This window comes from Protomyctophum bolini (assembly GCF_963924005.1).
Source record: "Protomyctophum bolini genome assembly, chromosome: 5".
Taxonomy (NCBI): Eukaryota; Metazoa; Chordata; class Actinopteri; order Myctophiformes; family Myctophidae; genus Protomyctophum; species Protomyctophum bolini.
The window spans coordinates 26725917-26742161 of record NC_137866.1 but is presented as its reverse complement, the minus strand read 5'-3'; the positions used below and the strand labels follow the sequence as shown (position 1 = coordinate 26742161).

The following is a 16245-nucleotide window of genomic DNA, read 5'->3' as shown; positions in this document are numbered from 1 at the left end:
GGACCCCCATTTGAAAATATATGCCAGGGACCCCCATAAGAGAAGACGTACACATTTAGACGTCTACATTTAGACGTCTACATTTAGACGTACACATTTAGCGTCTACATTTAGACGTCTGTATACATTTAGACGTCTACATTTAGACGTACACATTTAGACGTCTACATTTAGACGTCTACATTTAAACGTCTACATTTAGACGTATACATTTATTTGTTATCCGTGTTGCGAGGATGAGGGGGTACCTGGAAAAATATCTACCCCAAAAGGGGTACCTGGTCCAAAAAAGTTTGGGAACCCCTGCTATAGCACACACGTGTGTGTGTGTGTGTGTGTGTGTGTGTGCACGCGTGCGTGCTCACAATAAGTGCCAAGTCTGTTGCTATCTGTGACAGTTTTAAATATTTGGAATTAGTCAGAACAAGTCTGACAAGTTTGGTGGACAGTGGACAGGGACCTAGCTCTGGTCCATAGCCTTGAAGCAGTAGAAGGCTATGGACCAGAGCTAGACAGGGAGTTATGCCTGATTTATACTTTTGTTGTAATACTGTAGGGTCACTTGCCACAAATAGCCAACCACTGTTCACTAGAGGAGTCTGTGATGCAGAGGCTTATCTACAATAAGGCAAGGACAGGTGTCCGCCTGTACAAATCCATTTTCTGCCTGGCCCAAATTCATACACGGAGGACAAAAACAAGACCCGAGAACTATTAGACAGCGGATTGACTGTTGCGCGTATAGAGCGTGACCCTCAATCACCCATTGGAATGTAAATGCATGCCTTTCAGCCTTTGTATCCTACTGTCTGGCAGGTATATCTCTTTGAAAACCTTTAGTGCTACTGATTGTGCGTGGGGGGACGTCAATTAACACATCTTGCCTGCCCAAAATGTAATTCTTGCCTGCCCAAAATAATATTCCTGGAAACGCCACTGCTGTGATGGGTCTTGTGAAGGGGTGACGGTATAGGTTGACAGGAAATGGGTGGGAGTGACATGCCCCGTTTGGGATAAAGACTCGAACCTGCGACACTGCTGTCAGGCTAGATAGAGCCAAAAGGTGCCTGGACCGCTACGCCAGCCGTCCGGGCTGTGATGAGTCTTTTTAACCCATTCTGGGAACAACATATTTTCATGGAGGTCGGCGGCCAAATACATATAATTCTGGGGCTCGTTGACATGATAAAGGTTGAGAACCAGTGACATAGAAACATAGGTTTTTCAGAAAACTATCAGGATTTAGAAGACATTAAAGAATCTGATCTCAGGTCTAAATGGGTTAAATGGGGCTGGGGCCATTATGCTTCAATGCAGGCAAATCATCAGGAACTAATTCAGCATCAACACGGTGGCCATTTAAAATGCATTCGTGCATTTGTCCTGCATCCAAGTATCCAGGGGGCAATTATTTCTGCTTGTCAAGTTGTCAGAGCAGAAAGAATCAGCATATTTCAAAACAAAAATGCCAAAACAATGTTACGTACCGGTATATCAACTCTTCACTGACAGTTGAACCACACACACACACACACACACACACACACACACACACACACACACACACGAGACGAGACGTTAAAAGAAACTGGACCCAAAGTGCAACACTATCTCAGCAGACATGCAGTAAAAACTGGGACTTTTATAACGGCTAAATGCTTTTAATTAATTCAAGGACCACACGGTGTGTATTGTGTGGTTATGTTGTTATCTCTGAACAAACACCAAAACAATTTCCAAATCAACAGTCATTGTTGTTTTGGCAATAAATTATTGAATCTTGAAAAATGCTGTCAACACATTTCATTGTGTATTAAAACATTACCGTGCTCACCAGACTAAATGAGTCAATGTTAGCACACTTGTCTGCACAGTAAAGAAGTCATGGAAATTTAGTTTGTGAATACATTTTTTGCCAGGGAGCATTTTCAGATAGACTTTTCTAATTAATCTGCACTTTAAACAGCATTACAAATGCAATGGTAATGTAATATTGGCCACAAACAAAGCAAACAAAAGCTAAATGGATTCTCCATCTGAAGAAAGTTTCATGTCTCTACAAGTTGGTTTTCATAATGTACTGAAATGAACGGAATGAATACTGGACAACGGGTGCTTGCCCGTTTTTCCTCTCTGAATTTTCCCCAGTGAGGGGGATAACTTTGTAATATGCTATTGGCTGTTTCTATTCTTTTTGGAAAATATATAAAAAGATACTCCTATGGAAAGGCTACTGTATATTATTTAAACAATAAAAAAATTAGTAAGTATGTAAGGTTTTGCCCACTCAAATGGTACCTTGTCAGATAATCCCAACATAGCCTGCCCTACAACAACTTCTGTGAACAGATTTCACTGTAGTAGCCTTTTCATAAATTTATTTATATTTGTACTTTAGGCTGTCTGCTGTTGACAAACTTTATAGTTTACAGCCATCTGCTGTCCAGCCTCTCCCACCCCTCACTGGGGAAAATTCCAGGAGGAAAACAGAAAAGGGGTGAGTTGTCCTGTTACCAACTACGAAGGCATGGCATCACTATTTGGGGCAAAGCTTTCTTCCATCATCTCGTAGATCGGTTATTTATATTTTATTTAAGTGGTTCATACATTAATTTTAAAAGTCATATTATTACAATGTTTGTAATACAGAGCCGATCTCAGCCGAGTCAGTGACCCACTCACTTATGAGCATGGGAAACGTGGATCAGTTATCACTTTTGCGTAGTGAAAGTAAAATAATTTGAGGCTATTCAAATATCCACAGCTATATTTTCGTCTTTTAGTCTACTTTGTAATTGTTGACAAAACTGTCAGTATATTTTGTCTTAGTTTTAGTCATTGTAGCTTAGTTTTCATTTAGTTTCCATTTAGTTTTCGTCAGGGCAAAAAGGTAGTCGACCAACATTCTTCGTCATAAGTGTTAGTCGACGAAATCAACACTGGGGTGCAGGCATTTGTTCCGACATACCAAGGGTCTGACAGTCATTAGTTCGACACCCTACCCAAACACCAACCTAACCCTAACCGCACAGGGACGCCACGGGTGATTTGTAACCCGCAGCACGGGTGATTTGTAACCCGCAGCACGGGTGATTTGTAACCTGCAGCACGGGTGATTTGTAACCCGCAGCACGGGTGATTTGTAACCCGCAGCACGGGTGATTTGTAACCCGCAGCACGGGTGATTTGTAACCCGCAGCACGGGTGATTTGTAACCTGCAGCACGGGTGATTTGTAACCCGCAGCGCATGTCGGACTTCTGGTAAGTCGGATAAACGTCTACACCTCAGCTGTAGTTGTCTCTACTGCAGCGACAAAAATTGCCCTCACATTCGGTTCCCTCCCACAAACATGGCCAATTGTGTTCATTGACTGCCGATCCATCCATCCAATCCATGCCGATGCCTACACTCACATAAAGCAGCTGCACAGTGAAATCCGGGAGGGTTTGAGCGGTAGATGTTTGGTCTCCCATGTGTAGGAGACCCATGTTCAAATCTCAGATGCTTCCGTTGCAGTTATCCCTCTCCGTGAGGAAAGAAAATGAAACCTGCGGATTGGCCGCTTTAAGACTCAGGATTTCACTGTGTTGCTGCTGCTGTACCTTGAAAAGCAGACAGGGAGGAGAGAGACGTGTGACCTTTGTAAAACACGAGTGTTGGCGGTGTCAGCCATAATGTCAGACCATCAGGATTAGTAGCGGAGGAGTGTCCATGAGTCAGGTGTCCGTGAGTCAGCTCTCAAGACATTGGCTATAATGGGACAGCTCCCAGGAGTTGAACCTGTAACGTATGAGTGTGTGTGTGACACACAGGTCTGCTGAGGAGCCTGCTGAAATGCCCAAACGGTTCTCAGCAAGCCTCTCCTGAGAGTCGAGACATCAAAAGATAAAAACGAAACTAGAAAATACCAGATGAACATCGTGGTGGATCACATGGAGTTACAAACTTAACACACTTAAACACCACATTTCCTCTTCCACTTTATATAAGCCCTCCACATTAGGCAAAGAGGGAGAAATATCTCCCCTGTGTGGGCAGCAGGGGTTAGTGCAATCTGAACCGAGCTGGCTGGACGGAGAGAATAGCGTACAGTCAGTCAGCAGTCTCCTTAGGCTGTAAACAGGGGAATAAACAGGGCAAACATTACCCCAACTTCTTTGTTTTTACCCCAACGATGTGTGTGTGTGTGTGTGTGTGTGTGTGTGTGTGTGTGTGTGTTTGCATGCATCGTTGTTCCCATTGTCACTGCCCTTTGTGTTTAGGACACTTGAACTGTCTCCCATAAGTTGTGTCTAGAGCACGTGTGTGGGGTTTTTTTCTTTTTAAAGACAATCCGCATCAACAAATCAAGTGCTCCTCTTATAAGGTTAACAGCATAAGTATAGCAATCTTCAACGTTTTAATGGTTGGATGTGGGGGGACGAGGGCACCACTCATCCAACAGGTTGGATGTGGGGGGACGAGGGCACCACTCATCCAACAGCGTGATTTACTACCAGTGATTCCAGGTGGTCAATAGTCGGAAGCGAAGAAGCGTCTTAATTGGTTGCTATCCAAACGTGCGCTTTGTATCTCGTCACCCAGGAGGCCATTGAACAGGTTGGGAGTTATTTGGTAAACGGCCGGTGTGGTTCATTGTTGTTCTCAATGTTGTCAGTGTGTGCTACCTCAGGAAAGGAGGGGTGGTGGTTTACACTCAGGATGCGCTTGATGTCGAGTCGTGGGATGACGTGTACAATGACAAGCTCCAGCTGGCTGGGTCTTAGGCTGGGGTAAGGAGGAGGAGAGGAGTTTACTTGCAGATGGCTTCCAGGGCATCCAGGGTGCGTTTGATGTCTCGTATCTGCGCGGCCAGGGTGTGTATGGGCTGCATGGAGCGGTCCAGCTCCTCGCAGCGGGCCATTAGTGTGTACATTCCCTACAGGGACGAGAGGACGGTGAAGAACACAGAGACACGACGACACAGCAAACACACCTGCAAATACACCTGCCAGTAGTTATTGATTTGTTATTTAGCTAATTGCTATTTCAGAACATTTAATAATTTGCTATTTGGATGTGAAGCACTTTGGCCTTTGGGCTGTATTATTATTATTATTTTTAAACATATGTTTATTCATTTTCTTTACAGTACAAATAAGTATTTTCAACAATTGACATATATTCCCCCCCCCCCCACATCCCCCTGGCAGCACAAGGGCTGTATTTTTTGCATGAAAGGCTCTATACAAATAGGTTTTTGTGGTCCTTGTTGCTGCACACGCACACGCATGCACACGCATACACACACGCACACACACACACACACACACACACCTTTATGCTCATGTCCACAGCCTCTCCAAGACCGTCTACTGAGTCTCTATAGGTCTGAATGTAGCCCACGCTGAGAGCCGTCATCTGGAAGAACACAGAGACACACAATAAGGGTTAGAGAGCGAGAGACGCGCGTGTGTGTGCATGTGTGTGTGAGAGAGAGACACACAAACTGCAGAAAGACAGAGATTATATGCTTGTGAGAACGTGTACAGTATGTTTCAGTAAATTTGTGAGTGCTTGCGAGGTATTCAGTGTGTGTACACTGTGCAGAATGTGTGTGTGAGCGTGCGTGCTTGCATGCGTGCGTGTGTACTGTGCAGAATGTGTGTGCACGTGCGTGTGTGTGTGTACTGTGTAGAATGTGCATGTTCAATCTAATATACATTCTGGATGGTTCCGTTGAGGCTACGCATCATCATCTCCACGCTGTGTGCAACTTCCTGAGTGTGTCTCTGGAGGTCCGACAGGACGGCGGGGTCGATGGGCGGGATGTCGGCCGGCCGCCGCGCTGATCCCCGACTCCGCTGGATGGGCCCCGAGCAGTCCGCTGGACGCACACACACACACACACGCACACACAAACATTGGAGACTAGTGTTGGCCAACCGTTAAACGCTAACTGTTATGAATGGGCATTAACAATATAGGGTGTGAGCGTAACATCATCATCATACCAGGAAGTTATGCGGGAACGCTTACTGAGTGTCAAAAAACTACTTTCTGGCCTTGACAGCCCATACATCCAAACAGAAAAGTCCTATCTGATTGCATCAAACGACATTAAACTCACTTTGCCAAGTCACTTTGCCACTCGATTTGCCATTCACTTTATGCATGTGTATGCCCTCTATATTATCGAAATATGTCAAAATATGCGTAAAACTCAAAATGCCACTTTTATTAACCACTTGAATCACAAGCATTCCTATTCTGGGGGGAACTGTCACCAAAAATGGCTGATCTACAAGCTCACAACGCATTGCGTTGTAGCACATTGTGAGCTTGTAGATATGTAATAAATCAGTAAGGCTAACGGATACCGGTTAATAACATTTCTCGGACATATTGCAAAAGGCACAGAGGGCGCAACAGATATACAGAGAGACATGCATGTACTGTACACAAACACAAGCACAAAAGAGAGTAGCCTTTTCCGAAATGGCCATATAGTATTATTATGGTAGGTGCTCAGATGAGCAGTTTGAGCACCATTCCTGCTTCCTTGTTCCAAATACAGACCCCGAGTCATCCTTCCTATAACATAATCTGTTCCAAATAGACCCTGAGTCATCCTTCCTATAACATAATCTGTTCCAAATAGACCCTGAGTCATCCTTCCTATAACATAATTTGTGCAGAGCCAGCAGACAGGGCACAGGGACACTGCTACTGCAAGCACTTATTGCAGAGCCAATGAGGCCTAAAGATAACCACTTAAAGGAGAATTCCATACTAAAAGGCTTTCTTACATTTCTTTGTAGTTGTTACGTCCCCACCAAAGAGGTCCAGGTGTTATTTTGTGCAAAAGCTCCTTATTGGCTATTTCCCTACCATTAGCCCTAAATGAATTGCATTGAATGGAGTGCATTAGATAATAGGCTTCAATTAGTTTGCATGTTCTCCCCGTGTACCCTAGGGTAGGTACCCTCACATGTTCTCCCCGTGTCCCCTAGGGTAGGTACACTCACATGTTCTCCCCGTGTCCCCTAGGGTAGGTACCCTCACATGTTCTCCCCGTGTCCCCTAGGGTAGGTACCCTCACATGTTCTCAAAGAAAAAAGAAATACGGCATCATTCTGTACTGTATTGAATTTGCAATAGGGTGGAGGTGAACTCCCTTGAACTGGCTATGGCAGAAGCAACGTCACACTACATTGTGCAAGAGGAGAACAGGGAGAGAGGGCGACCCAACGAGCATGGCCGCAAAATGCCTTCTCAGGTGTGTCCCTGGTTCGACTCCCGGAGGCTCAGACTATTCTAGGGCTGACATTTCCCTGCTCTCTTTCCACCCATGCCGTCGCTCTCTCTCTCTGTCACTATGGAAACTATTGAAAAACGGCAAAAGGGAAGAAGAGTGGGGAGACCACCTCTAACCACTGCAGATTGTTATATTGAAGAAAATAAGTTCCAGATTGCAGCTTAAAGAGCTTTTAAAGAGCTTTTAAACTATCCAATATGAACGTTATAACAATGTGCTAAGCCAATTCTCTACTCTCTGGTCAATAAATGCTATTACAGCTGACAGTGGATAGATTGCAGATTGCAGAGTTTCTGTCGCGGATCCATTCCTGTGAGTCTAATCGACTACAATCCAGGAGCTACATTCATCACATTTTCACATTAAGGACAAGCAATAATGATAAACCCTACTTGGGTCATTTTTTCATAACTTAATTTTTTTCTTTTCGAAATTCGTGAAGTTCTTCAAGTGTGGAAAGTTAAAACTAAATGTCAACTAAGTAGGTAACATGTAGAATAACAAATTAAAGCCCTTTTCAGATGGGGGAGTGATTAACGAGCCTAGGCTAGTAATTCATTTTCAGACCTGCGTTTTTGTTTTTTTTATGCGCAGAGCCGAGGGGACAACGCAAGCGTATTTACGTGGGCACGGCCCCGTGAAATTGTCGTGCGCGCACTCGTTTCATACACACGCCCACGACTGACTAGACTTGGATTGGATTGTGTTGAGCTTTTCTTTTCACGCTTGTGTGGTCACGTCTCTCATCATGAGCAGACCTGGAGCAGGCCTGTCGATGATCCAGGGGACAACGTCTGCGTTACTCGATACCTAGCCTTGGAAACCCAGATGTTTTTATTCCCAGGGAGAAAAAAAAGTCTGGGACCGAGTCCATTTCAATACGGCATAGAGTAGCGCAAATGTCGATCACTCTCTGCTGATTTCTGATCGTCTGCACCTTTGTTCGTCTGAAAGTACCTTCATGCAGATCATTGGAATATAATCAAATATTATCAATGTGGAGGAAGAGGGGCACCCAGAGACAATATAAACCATATAATTAGAACATGTGTGGACCCTGGTTAAGAAGACCTGTGCATTTTTGCATAATACACGATGATAAAATACATGAAAACATAAAATCAATCAACTCCACTCGGAGCACAGGTCTCCACCAGGGCAGGTCAGGTTGTGGCTTCCTGGTGGCGCTATAATAGGCCAATGTGAAAAGGGTGCCATTTCTTCTTACGCCTTGGATGGCAATTGGATGATTTGAGGCATTTTGTTCCAAAAATGTGTTTAGCAAAAATCCACCTGTTGTGGAAAGGGTGGCATATATTCCTCAGCCTAGTAGGAACGTCTGTGAAAGATTTCACGTAAATTGCACGCTACGTTCATGATTTGAGGCTTTTTGTTCAAAACGGGCCAATCCTGTAAACTTTGAAAGCCAATGTTAGTCAATCAGGATGGATTATGAAATATCGGACAGATCTGTCTTGAGCACATGACTATAGAGATACTGTGAAACGATTTGCAGGATTTTTGGACAAAATATGGGAGTAGTAATATCAGAAAATGTGTTTTACAAAAGTCAGCCTCCTGGTGGCGCTATAACAGGACGTTCTGGAAAATTTGGGGCAGAGGTTCATCGTTGGCATCTAGGGAGTGTGTGTGCAAAGTTTGGCATCGACCAGGTTAACGGTGCCGGAGATTAACTGTACTGTACACAGATGGACGGACAGACGGACGGACGGACGGACGGACGGACGGACACAAACACACAAACACACAGACACACACAAACACACAGACACACACACACACACACACACACACACACACACGGACGTGCAAAACATACTCTCTCCCCATGCCTTCAGCCTGGTGGAGACAACAACACATGTACATACTGTAACATGCATGTGTACGGCCTCCACACTGTACTCACAGTCACTACAGTCCAGGCTAGGTTTGGAGCTCATCTTGATCTTCAGTTCCAGGTTCTTGGCGACGAAGTGGGTCAGATCTCCATCATGGCTAACTGTACCCTCCAGCTCTAGAGCCGAGGAGATCGTAGCCCTGCGGCCCTCCGACTGACCCCCTCTGCCGCCTCCCCGGGACCCCAAACCGTGACCTGTTTGCAATCACAATGTTAAAACAAAAGAAAGAGTTTGCTAAATGATGTGCTTACACGCCCCAGGAATCCGTAATGGAACCTGCGAGTCAGCAATCGATTAACAGCAGTACATGTACAAATTAGGCCTGGGCAATGTCCAAAACGTTATTTCGGTGCAGTCTGTGTAACGGCAGGAACTCAATGCCGTTATGCCAATATTGGATAATCATTCGGACATTCATCATTGCCAAAGATTATCCAACCATACCCATATCCATATCAAATACCAATATAGATTTATTTATTCACCATGACAATGAGAAAATAGCATTTCATCAACATTCAATAAATAGATTAACATTGCAGTCAACATTGAACAAAAAAGCAAAACAAAAAGACATTGTGGTGGACTGGGGGTGAGAACACAATGACTGCTGGCAGGCTTTGCCCTTCCTTGTTGGAACACATCACCCACTGAAGGTCACCATTTACTTGCTCTGTGTTGTGGTTCCGTTGCGGCCCAACTCAAGTGTATCCTCTCAGTCATGAATTCTGCCACACCGTCCAAAATAGTGCCGTCAGCCAATTGTATTGTTTAACATGGCAAGTTACTTCCACAGCAAGGTTGCTCACGGCCACAGTTCAGCATGCGTTGGCACTTTTAACTTGTGCTTATTGGTCAGCTAGCTGTATCAGCCCTAGGGCTTATCACCGTCGGTTGGATAAGCTCGGGCAAAGACGAATGCCCGGGCAATAATTTGCGTATTGCATATCCAGTGTTATTTAGTCACAGAGACGATAAAATAGCGTTTAATCAATGCAGCAACCATGTTGGCCACGGTTTGACATGCCGAGTTCTCTCCGCAGCATCGGCATGGTGTCTCAGGGTGACCGTTTGGCAGGTCGTGGCACTTTATCTTGCACTGATGATCATCTACTGCCGTATCAAGCCGATAACAGCCGATAACAGTTATCAGCCCACCGGCTGATATCAGTTATTATCACCATCTCGGTCCTTTTATCGTGCCGCTCACAGAGGGCACATAAAAGCTGGGTACATGACATACCTCCACAGGCTTGGCTGATCTCGTCCAGGCTCTTGCTGTCCTGCATGCCCCGGACGATGCGCTCTCTCTCGGGTACATTGCGGACACGGACCTGCGCCATGACATGGGGAGGACAGGCAATGTTGTCCACCGGGAGGAGAGCAGCAGGAGGAGGAGAGGAGGCGCAGCTGGTGCTGGGACAAGGGGCCGAGGAGGAGTAGTGAGATGAGGGCTGAAGAGGACAAGAGAGGGAGAAGAGGTTAGTAAATTGCTCCTAAAACACGACAGTGTCCCCCAAACTAGAGAGGTGCTCCGATCAGGTTTTTGGGGGCCGATGCCCGGTCACCGATTCGGCGGTGGATCAGGGGTAGAGTGGCCGGATGTTCAAACCCGGGCTCCCCCAGAGTTAGTGTCGAAGTGTCCTTGAGCAAGACTCTGAACCCCTAATTGCTCCCGATGTGCAGGTTGGTGCCTTGCATGGTTTCCTCCGCCATCGGTGTAAGAATGTGTGTGTGAATGGGTGAATGTAATGCACAATCTATGTAAAGCGCCTTGGATAAAGGTACTATATATAAATTTACCATTCACCGATTGTTTTTCTCTCGATCAGCCGATACCTATAACCAAAATTATGTCAAAACCCACATCACTGTGTGTGTAAGGGGAGAATGTTTAGGTATGTGAATATGAAAAATTATATTATACTATATACTGTATCTGATTGATTTTTATATCACTTAAATGGTATAAAAGATGTGTTTCTCCAGATCGAGTAAATTGCAGATCACTGATTTGGAGTGAAAATCAATCAAACGGAGCACCTCTACCCCAAATAAAGGCATAAGGCCAACATCAAAACACACTAATAGACCGTGCCAAGTGCATCAGGGTTCAACATCAACTTCCTTCTCAGTCAAGGAAGTGGATTGGATTGAAAAAGTCCCCAATTGTCTTTTTTATTTTGAAGGACAATGCAGTTGTCAATTGGAAAACATATTTACATATATAATTGTTTTAAATCAAGCGAAAATGGTCTCACCTGAGTCACCTCATCATCCTCTGGGCTTCCTGCATCATGTTGCTTCCATCTCTGTTTCTCTCTCTTCTCGTCATCCTCCTCATCTTGTTTCTCCTTCTCTCCGTCTCCATCCATCTCTTCTCTGGCGCTAACCTCTACAGTCTCCGTGACTGCCTGCTGTCTGTCTGCAGCACTGATGGGGTCTGCTCGTTGAGGTGAGTCTTTAGAGTCTGTGTGCTGGGGTGAGTCCCCTCGTGGAGCTGCGCCCGGGGACTCACCGGAACGAGAGACCTCCGGGCGAATCTCTGTGTCTTTGGGGCCTATTTCTGTGCCTCCTCCAGTGCATGTGGCTGTGGGAGCGGAGGGGTCAAGTGCATGCGGTGAAGGTAGCAACGTTGTGTGTGGCTGAGCGTCCAAATCGTGAGTCACGGAACTGTCTATTTCTGCATCTAAGCATCCCTCCCCGTCACAAACTCCCGTCTCCACATGATCCACGTGGTTCTCGGTGTCTCCCAGGGGTCCGTCCTCTGATCCCTGTCCAGGAAAGGGCACTAGTCTGCTCCCTCCACATTTAAATGAGCCTGGGACAACAACATGGGCGTGTGGCGGGCCATTCTCACTACAGGGTTCTGGAGAAATAGCTGTCAAGACCCCATTGTCTGCTTCCGGCACCTCCGTGCCAATCACAGGGGAGAGACTCATCCCTCCACCTGCTACAGGGAGTACTGGAGAAGAATGTCATTGATCAACAACAATTACAAATACTTCAATAAAACGTGTGTATAATTGTATGAACAACAAGCCAAATAGTATGTACGTCTGCTTTGCTAGTAAAGGGATTCTAATTCTTTACTTACAAAGTTGAAAGTACATTATTTAAAGTAGTTTATAAAGGGCTTTACAGTAATATATAACAATTAAGAAGCCATAGATCAGGTGTATTCAACTGGCGGCCCGCGGCCGCATCCCTGGAAGAAAACACTGTGTGTGTGTGTGTGTGTGTGTGTGTGTGTGTGTGTGTGTGTGTGTGTGTGTGTGTGTGTGTGTGTGTGTGTGTGTGTGTGTGTGTGTGTGTGTGTGTCCAGCTGGTGCTCGTTGACGGTTGTTAATGTCAAGGCAATTATGTTTATGCACTGTCAAATAGGTCTATATCTATTCCATGGTAGCATATACATACAGCTCATTACTGTGCACAAATGTAGATACATCTTCGTGTTTGAGCACAAAATCCATTTTGAGAAGCCAAACATTTTCCGCGTGCACAATCATTCTACAGTTGTGGCCCCCGGCCTAATCTAGTTGAATACCCCTGCCATAGATTGAGAAGGTGTGCACTGCAAATTTCTAACAGCTCACACCATGTTAATAACGTGTCAGAGTTTGGTAAATAAATGGTACATGGTGCATTTATATAGCACTTATTATCCAAAGCGCTTTACATAGATTGTGCATAACATTCACACATTCATACATTGATGGCGGAGGTAACCATGCAAGGAACCAACAAACATGCACATCGGGAGCAATTCACCCTTTGTCAGCCTTCTGATTGGTCCATGACTGACTAACCAGCAGGCTCTTTCTGCCTTGTTCCGCCCTGATTCCACCTTGTTAATGTTGAATTTGCTAAAACACCTGTAATGTTCCTTTACTGACACCAAGTTTAAAATAAGAATTGGCACAGAATATCAATATGAAGCAACTTAAAAACATGTTATTTCAATGGTAGTGGATGGAGAGAGAGGATTTTTCTCCAACCATGAAACGGCAACCAATGGGTGCAAAGAGGGGCACAACCATGGGCGGGACTTGACAAAGGGTGAATTAGGGGTTCAGAGTCTTGCTCGAGGACACTTCGACACCAACTCTGGGGGAGCCCGGGATCGAACTGGGGACCTTGATGTTCCCATCCGACCGGTATACCAGCCACTCTACCCCTGAGCCACTGTCGCCCAGAACAGAAATGACGATGACAAAGGTGAACTCCACTGAAAAGTCTGTTACCATAGATTTGTGTCATTATGTATTTGTCAGCAAATAATGTCTACAAACCTCTGCTAACAAGTCTTCATCACATTAGGAATTATTCAATAGAACCATTCAGGATAACAGTTTTAATTATCAGGATACAGTGATGTAACAACCTAATATATGGTAATAACCATGCTGTCTCTTCAGCACAGAAGACATGTCATGCACACACACTTTACAATTACCATACCATTTGTAAAACACTTAAACTGTTCCAGTTTTTTAAGACTAAAGTCAATATAATAAAAATCACCCTTGATTCCTCATAGACAGAACAGAAGGCATATAATTTCCTTGGTGAATAAGTAGCTCAATGATGATATTACTATCTCTGAATATGAACAAACACAGCTAAATACCAGCTGTGTGTCATTTCCTGGATAACTGTCATTATGACATGACTACACAGTCAGTATAACAGCCCATCTGCAGCTAGCTATAACAGCAATGCTCAACTAGCCAAACGCTACTGTTCACAATACAGACGTTTTGGCTGTCAAATGATCATAAGACAGACATAGTTTCCTACTAACGAAAAGGGAAGTTGAAATACTCCTGTCATTTAGGGGTGATTTGTACTTTAGTTGCGCGCCGGTGTCGCGTACACCGAAAACAGCAGAGCTACAAGCTCACAACGCGCCACACGTCAACGTGTTGTAAGCTTGGACATCAGCCATTTTCGGTGCGCGACACCCGAGCGCAACTAAGTATACAGTACTAGGCTTTAGTCGCTAGCTAATCAACACCATCCCATAGCCTAGCGGTGTTCACACTGATCGGCAGATGCATTCAAAATAGCGACCTCTCCCAGATATTAAATAAATGAACATGTTTTTAAAAAGATCACCGCACTCCTCATTGCTGCTGTCCACAAATTGAGATGACTGAAATGTTGCACTGTTGGATCGTCCACTGACTCACAGTTAGCAGTCTTTGTATTTACACTGTAGTGTAAAGTATGCCTGTCAAGTGTCAAACCAGACAGCCAATCACACCGCGTAAACCCTGTAGTTCCTCCGGACTATGGGATCTATGTTGATTGATGTTAGCGAAAAACAAGTTAGCTGCCAAGGCATCGACATACAAAGGGTTTTTTTAACCGTTTGCGGCCATTTTGTATGACAACAATACCCAACATGGCAAGTGTCATGGTGAGATTTATTCTACTCGTTGTCTGTGCGTTGTAATAGTGACAGATATGGTCATTTAATAAAGAAAATACTCACCAGTACACAGTTTCTATCCTGGAAATAATGGCAACAACCTGGTCCGTTCTGAAAATCGGTCCCCGAAAATAGCTGTTTAGACTGTAGTTCCACTGGACAAATCCAACCATTTGAATGGAAAGCCTGGTTACGCGAGGTTAATTTGAATTATGACCTGAATATTTTTTTTATAAAATATATATTTATCATATTGTGAACCAGAATTCATAATAATACACTGACAAACATATTTTTCATATTCCCTGAAAATGTAACTTGAATTTTAACATGCAGTCCTGCAATAGATTATTTTTCTTAATTGGTGTACCTAACCTCATGCTTGTGTAGTACTTTAACAATGCATATTATGTCATTAAATAAGTCCTGTGCGGTAAGCCGCTTGTTATTATTATTTTAATTCTGGTTTTTACTTAAATACTTAGTTCTTCCAGACAGTCAGATATACTGTAGTTCTCTCTCTGCCCTTCAGAGGGGGACAGACACCGTCTTCCGCACAAGTCTCCGCCTGCCCTCAGTTTGATACATGAATTGTGTTCTGGGCTGACCTGACATGACCCACACGTACAACTCTCACGCAATTGAGCGTTAGACAAAAAGATAAAGCACTTCAACACGCACTCACGCCACATCCCATTTCTCACGCCGTCAATCATCCGGGACCTATAGGCTACGTGACTACGTCAACTCTAGCCTATTACTTTAACTGGAACAGTGCCAGTGGGCATGCACTTGGTATTTCTGGGCACCTTTTTATATTTACTTATTTTTTTATTTTATATATATATATATATATAATTTTATAAATGAGGGGCCAAATACATTATTATTTATTCTTATTGCATTTAAGGCCCAATATTTCTACAAAACCTGTGACATCATCATGCAGTCATTTTGGGCATAGGTAGGAGCTGCAATCACTTTTTGCAAGCTTTTATTATGGGTTATTAATTATATTGGCCCTTTAAAATAAAATTTCAACCAATTAATTGCTGTGTGGGCTATAATATTTAAAATACAACCATCAATAATTAAAATATATAGATAGTATAAAATAGTATTTTTATACAGAAATATATTCTTTGGTGTGCAGTGTTGACCGGCGAACGAACACAATTGGCAAAGTGTTCGGGGACGGGAAGCTGTAGCCTGGAAACCAGACGAATCTCCATGTGATCAATTAGAGCTCACTAGGCTATTTCAAAATAAGATTTTTTTGCTATGACGTTGGAATCTGTTTGTAATCGCCCATTGGAAAGAAACCTTCCACACCAAAGTTCCAGACGAATAGCCTCTACGCAGTGCTATTTGTCTGGCCAAGTGGCCATGCACGTCCTCCTACGGAGTGGGGCATGCAGCAACTGTCAGCAGCAGGGAGCGTTGGGCGGGAGGAGTAGGACGAAGGCTCTACGACGTCCTCCCGGTGGGGGCTCCTCCTCACTGGCAGGTGAATCAGTATAGGATATACGACAGCAGCAGTGACACAACACGTGTCTGTAGCTCCCTGGGCCATTGAGTGTGGTCAAAAATGAC

The 16245-nt window shown here is 44.3% G+C and overlaps 1 protein-coding gene across 2 annotated transcripts; it reads right to left on the bottom strand.

The window, feature by feature from the left end:
- Positions 1–986: 986 nt before the first annotated feature.
- On the bottom strand, positions 987–14760 carry borcs6 (BLOC-1 related complex subunit 6). 2 transcript variants are annotated; one of them, XR_013964122.1, is made up of 8 exons: positions 14716–14760; positions 11480–12183; positions 10462–10672; positions 9227–9412; positions 5705–5868; positions 5319–5402; positions 3240–4920; positions 987–3101 (listed from the first exon to the last, which is right to left on the bottom strand). XR_013964122.1 is itself a non-coding variant. In XM_080764512.1 (7 exons), exons 2-7 carry the CDS (start codon positions 12158–12160, stop codon positions 4795–4797), a joined length of 1452 nt encoding a protein of 483 aa, XP_080620638.1. In that variant the 5' UTR covers positions 12161–12183; positions 14716–14760; the 3' UTR covers positions 987–4794. The 2 variants fall into 2 exon arrangements, 1 of the variants encoding a protein (XP_080620638.1); XM_080764512.1 differs by having other exon boundaries at positions 987–4920.
- Positions 14761–16245: the final 1485 nt, after the last annotated feature.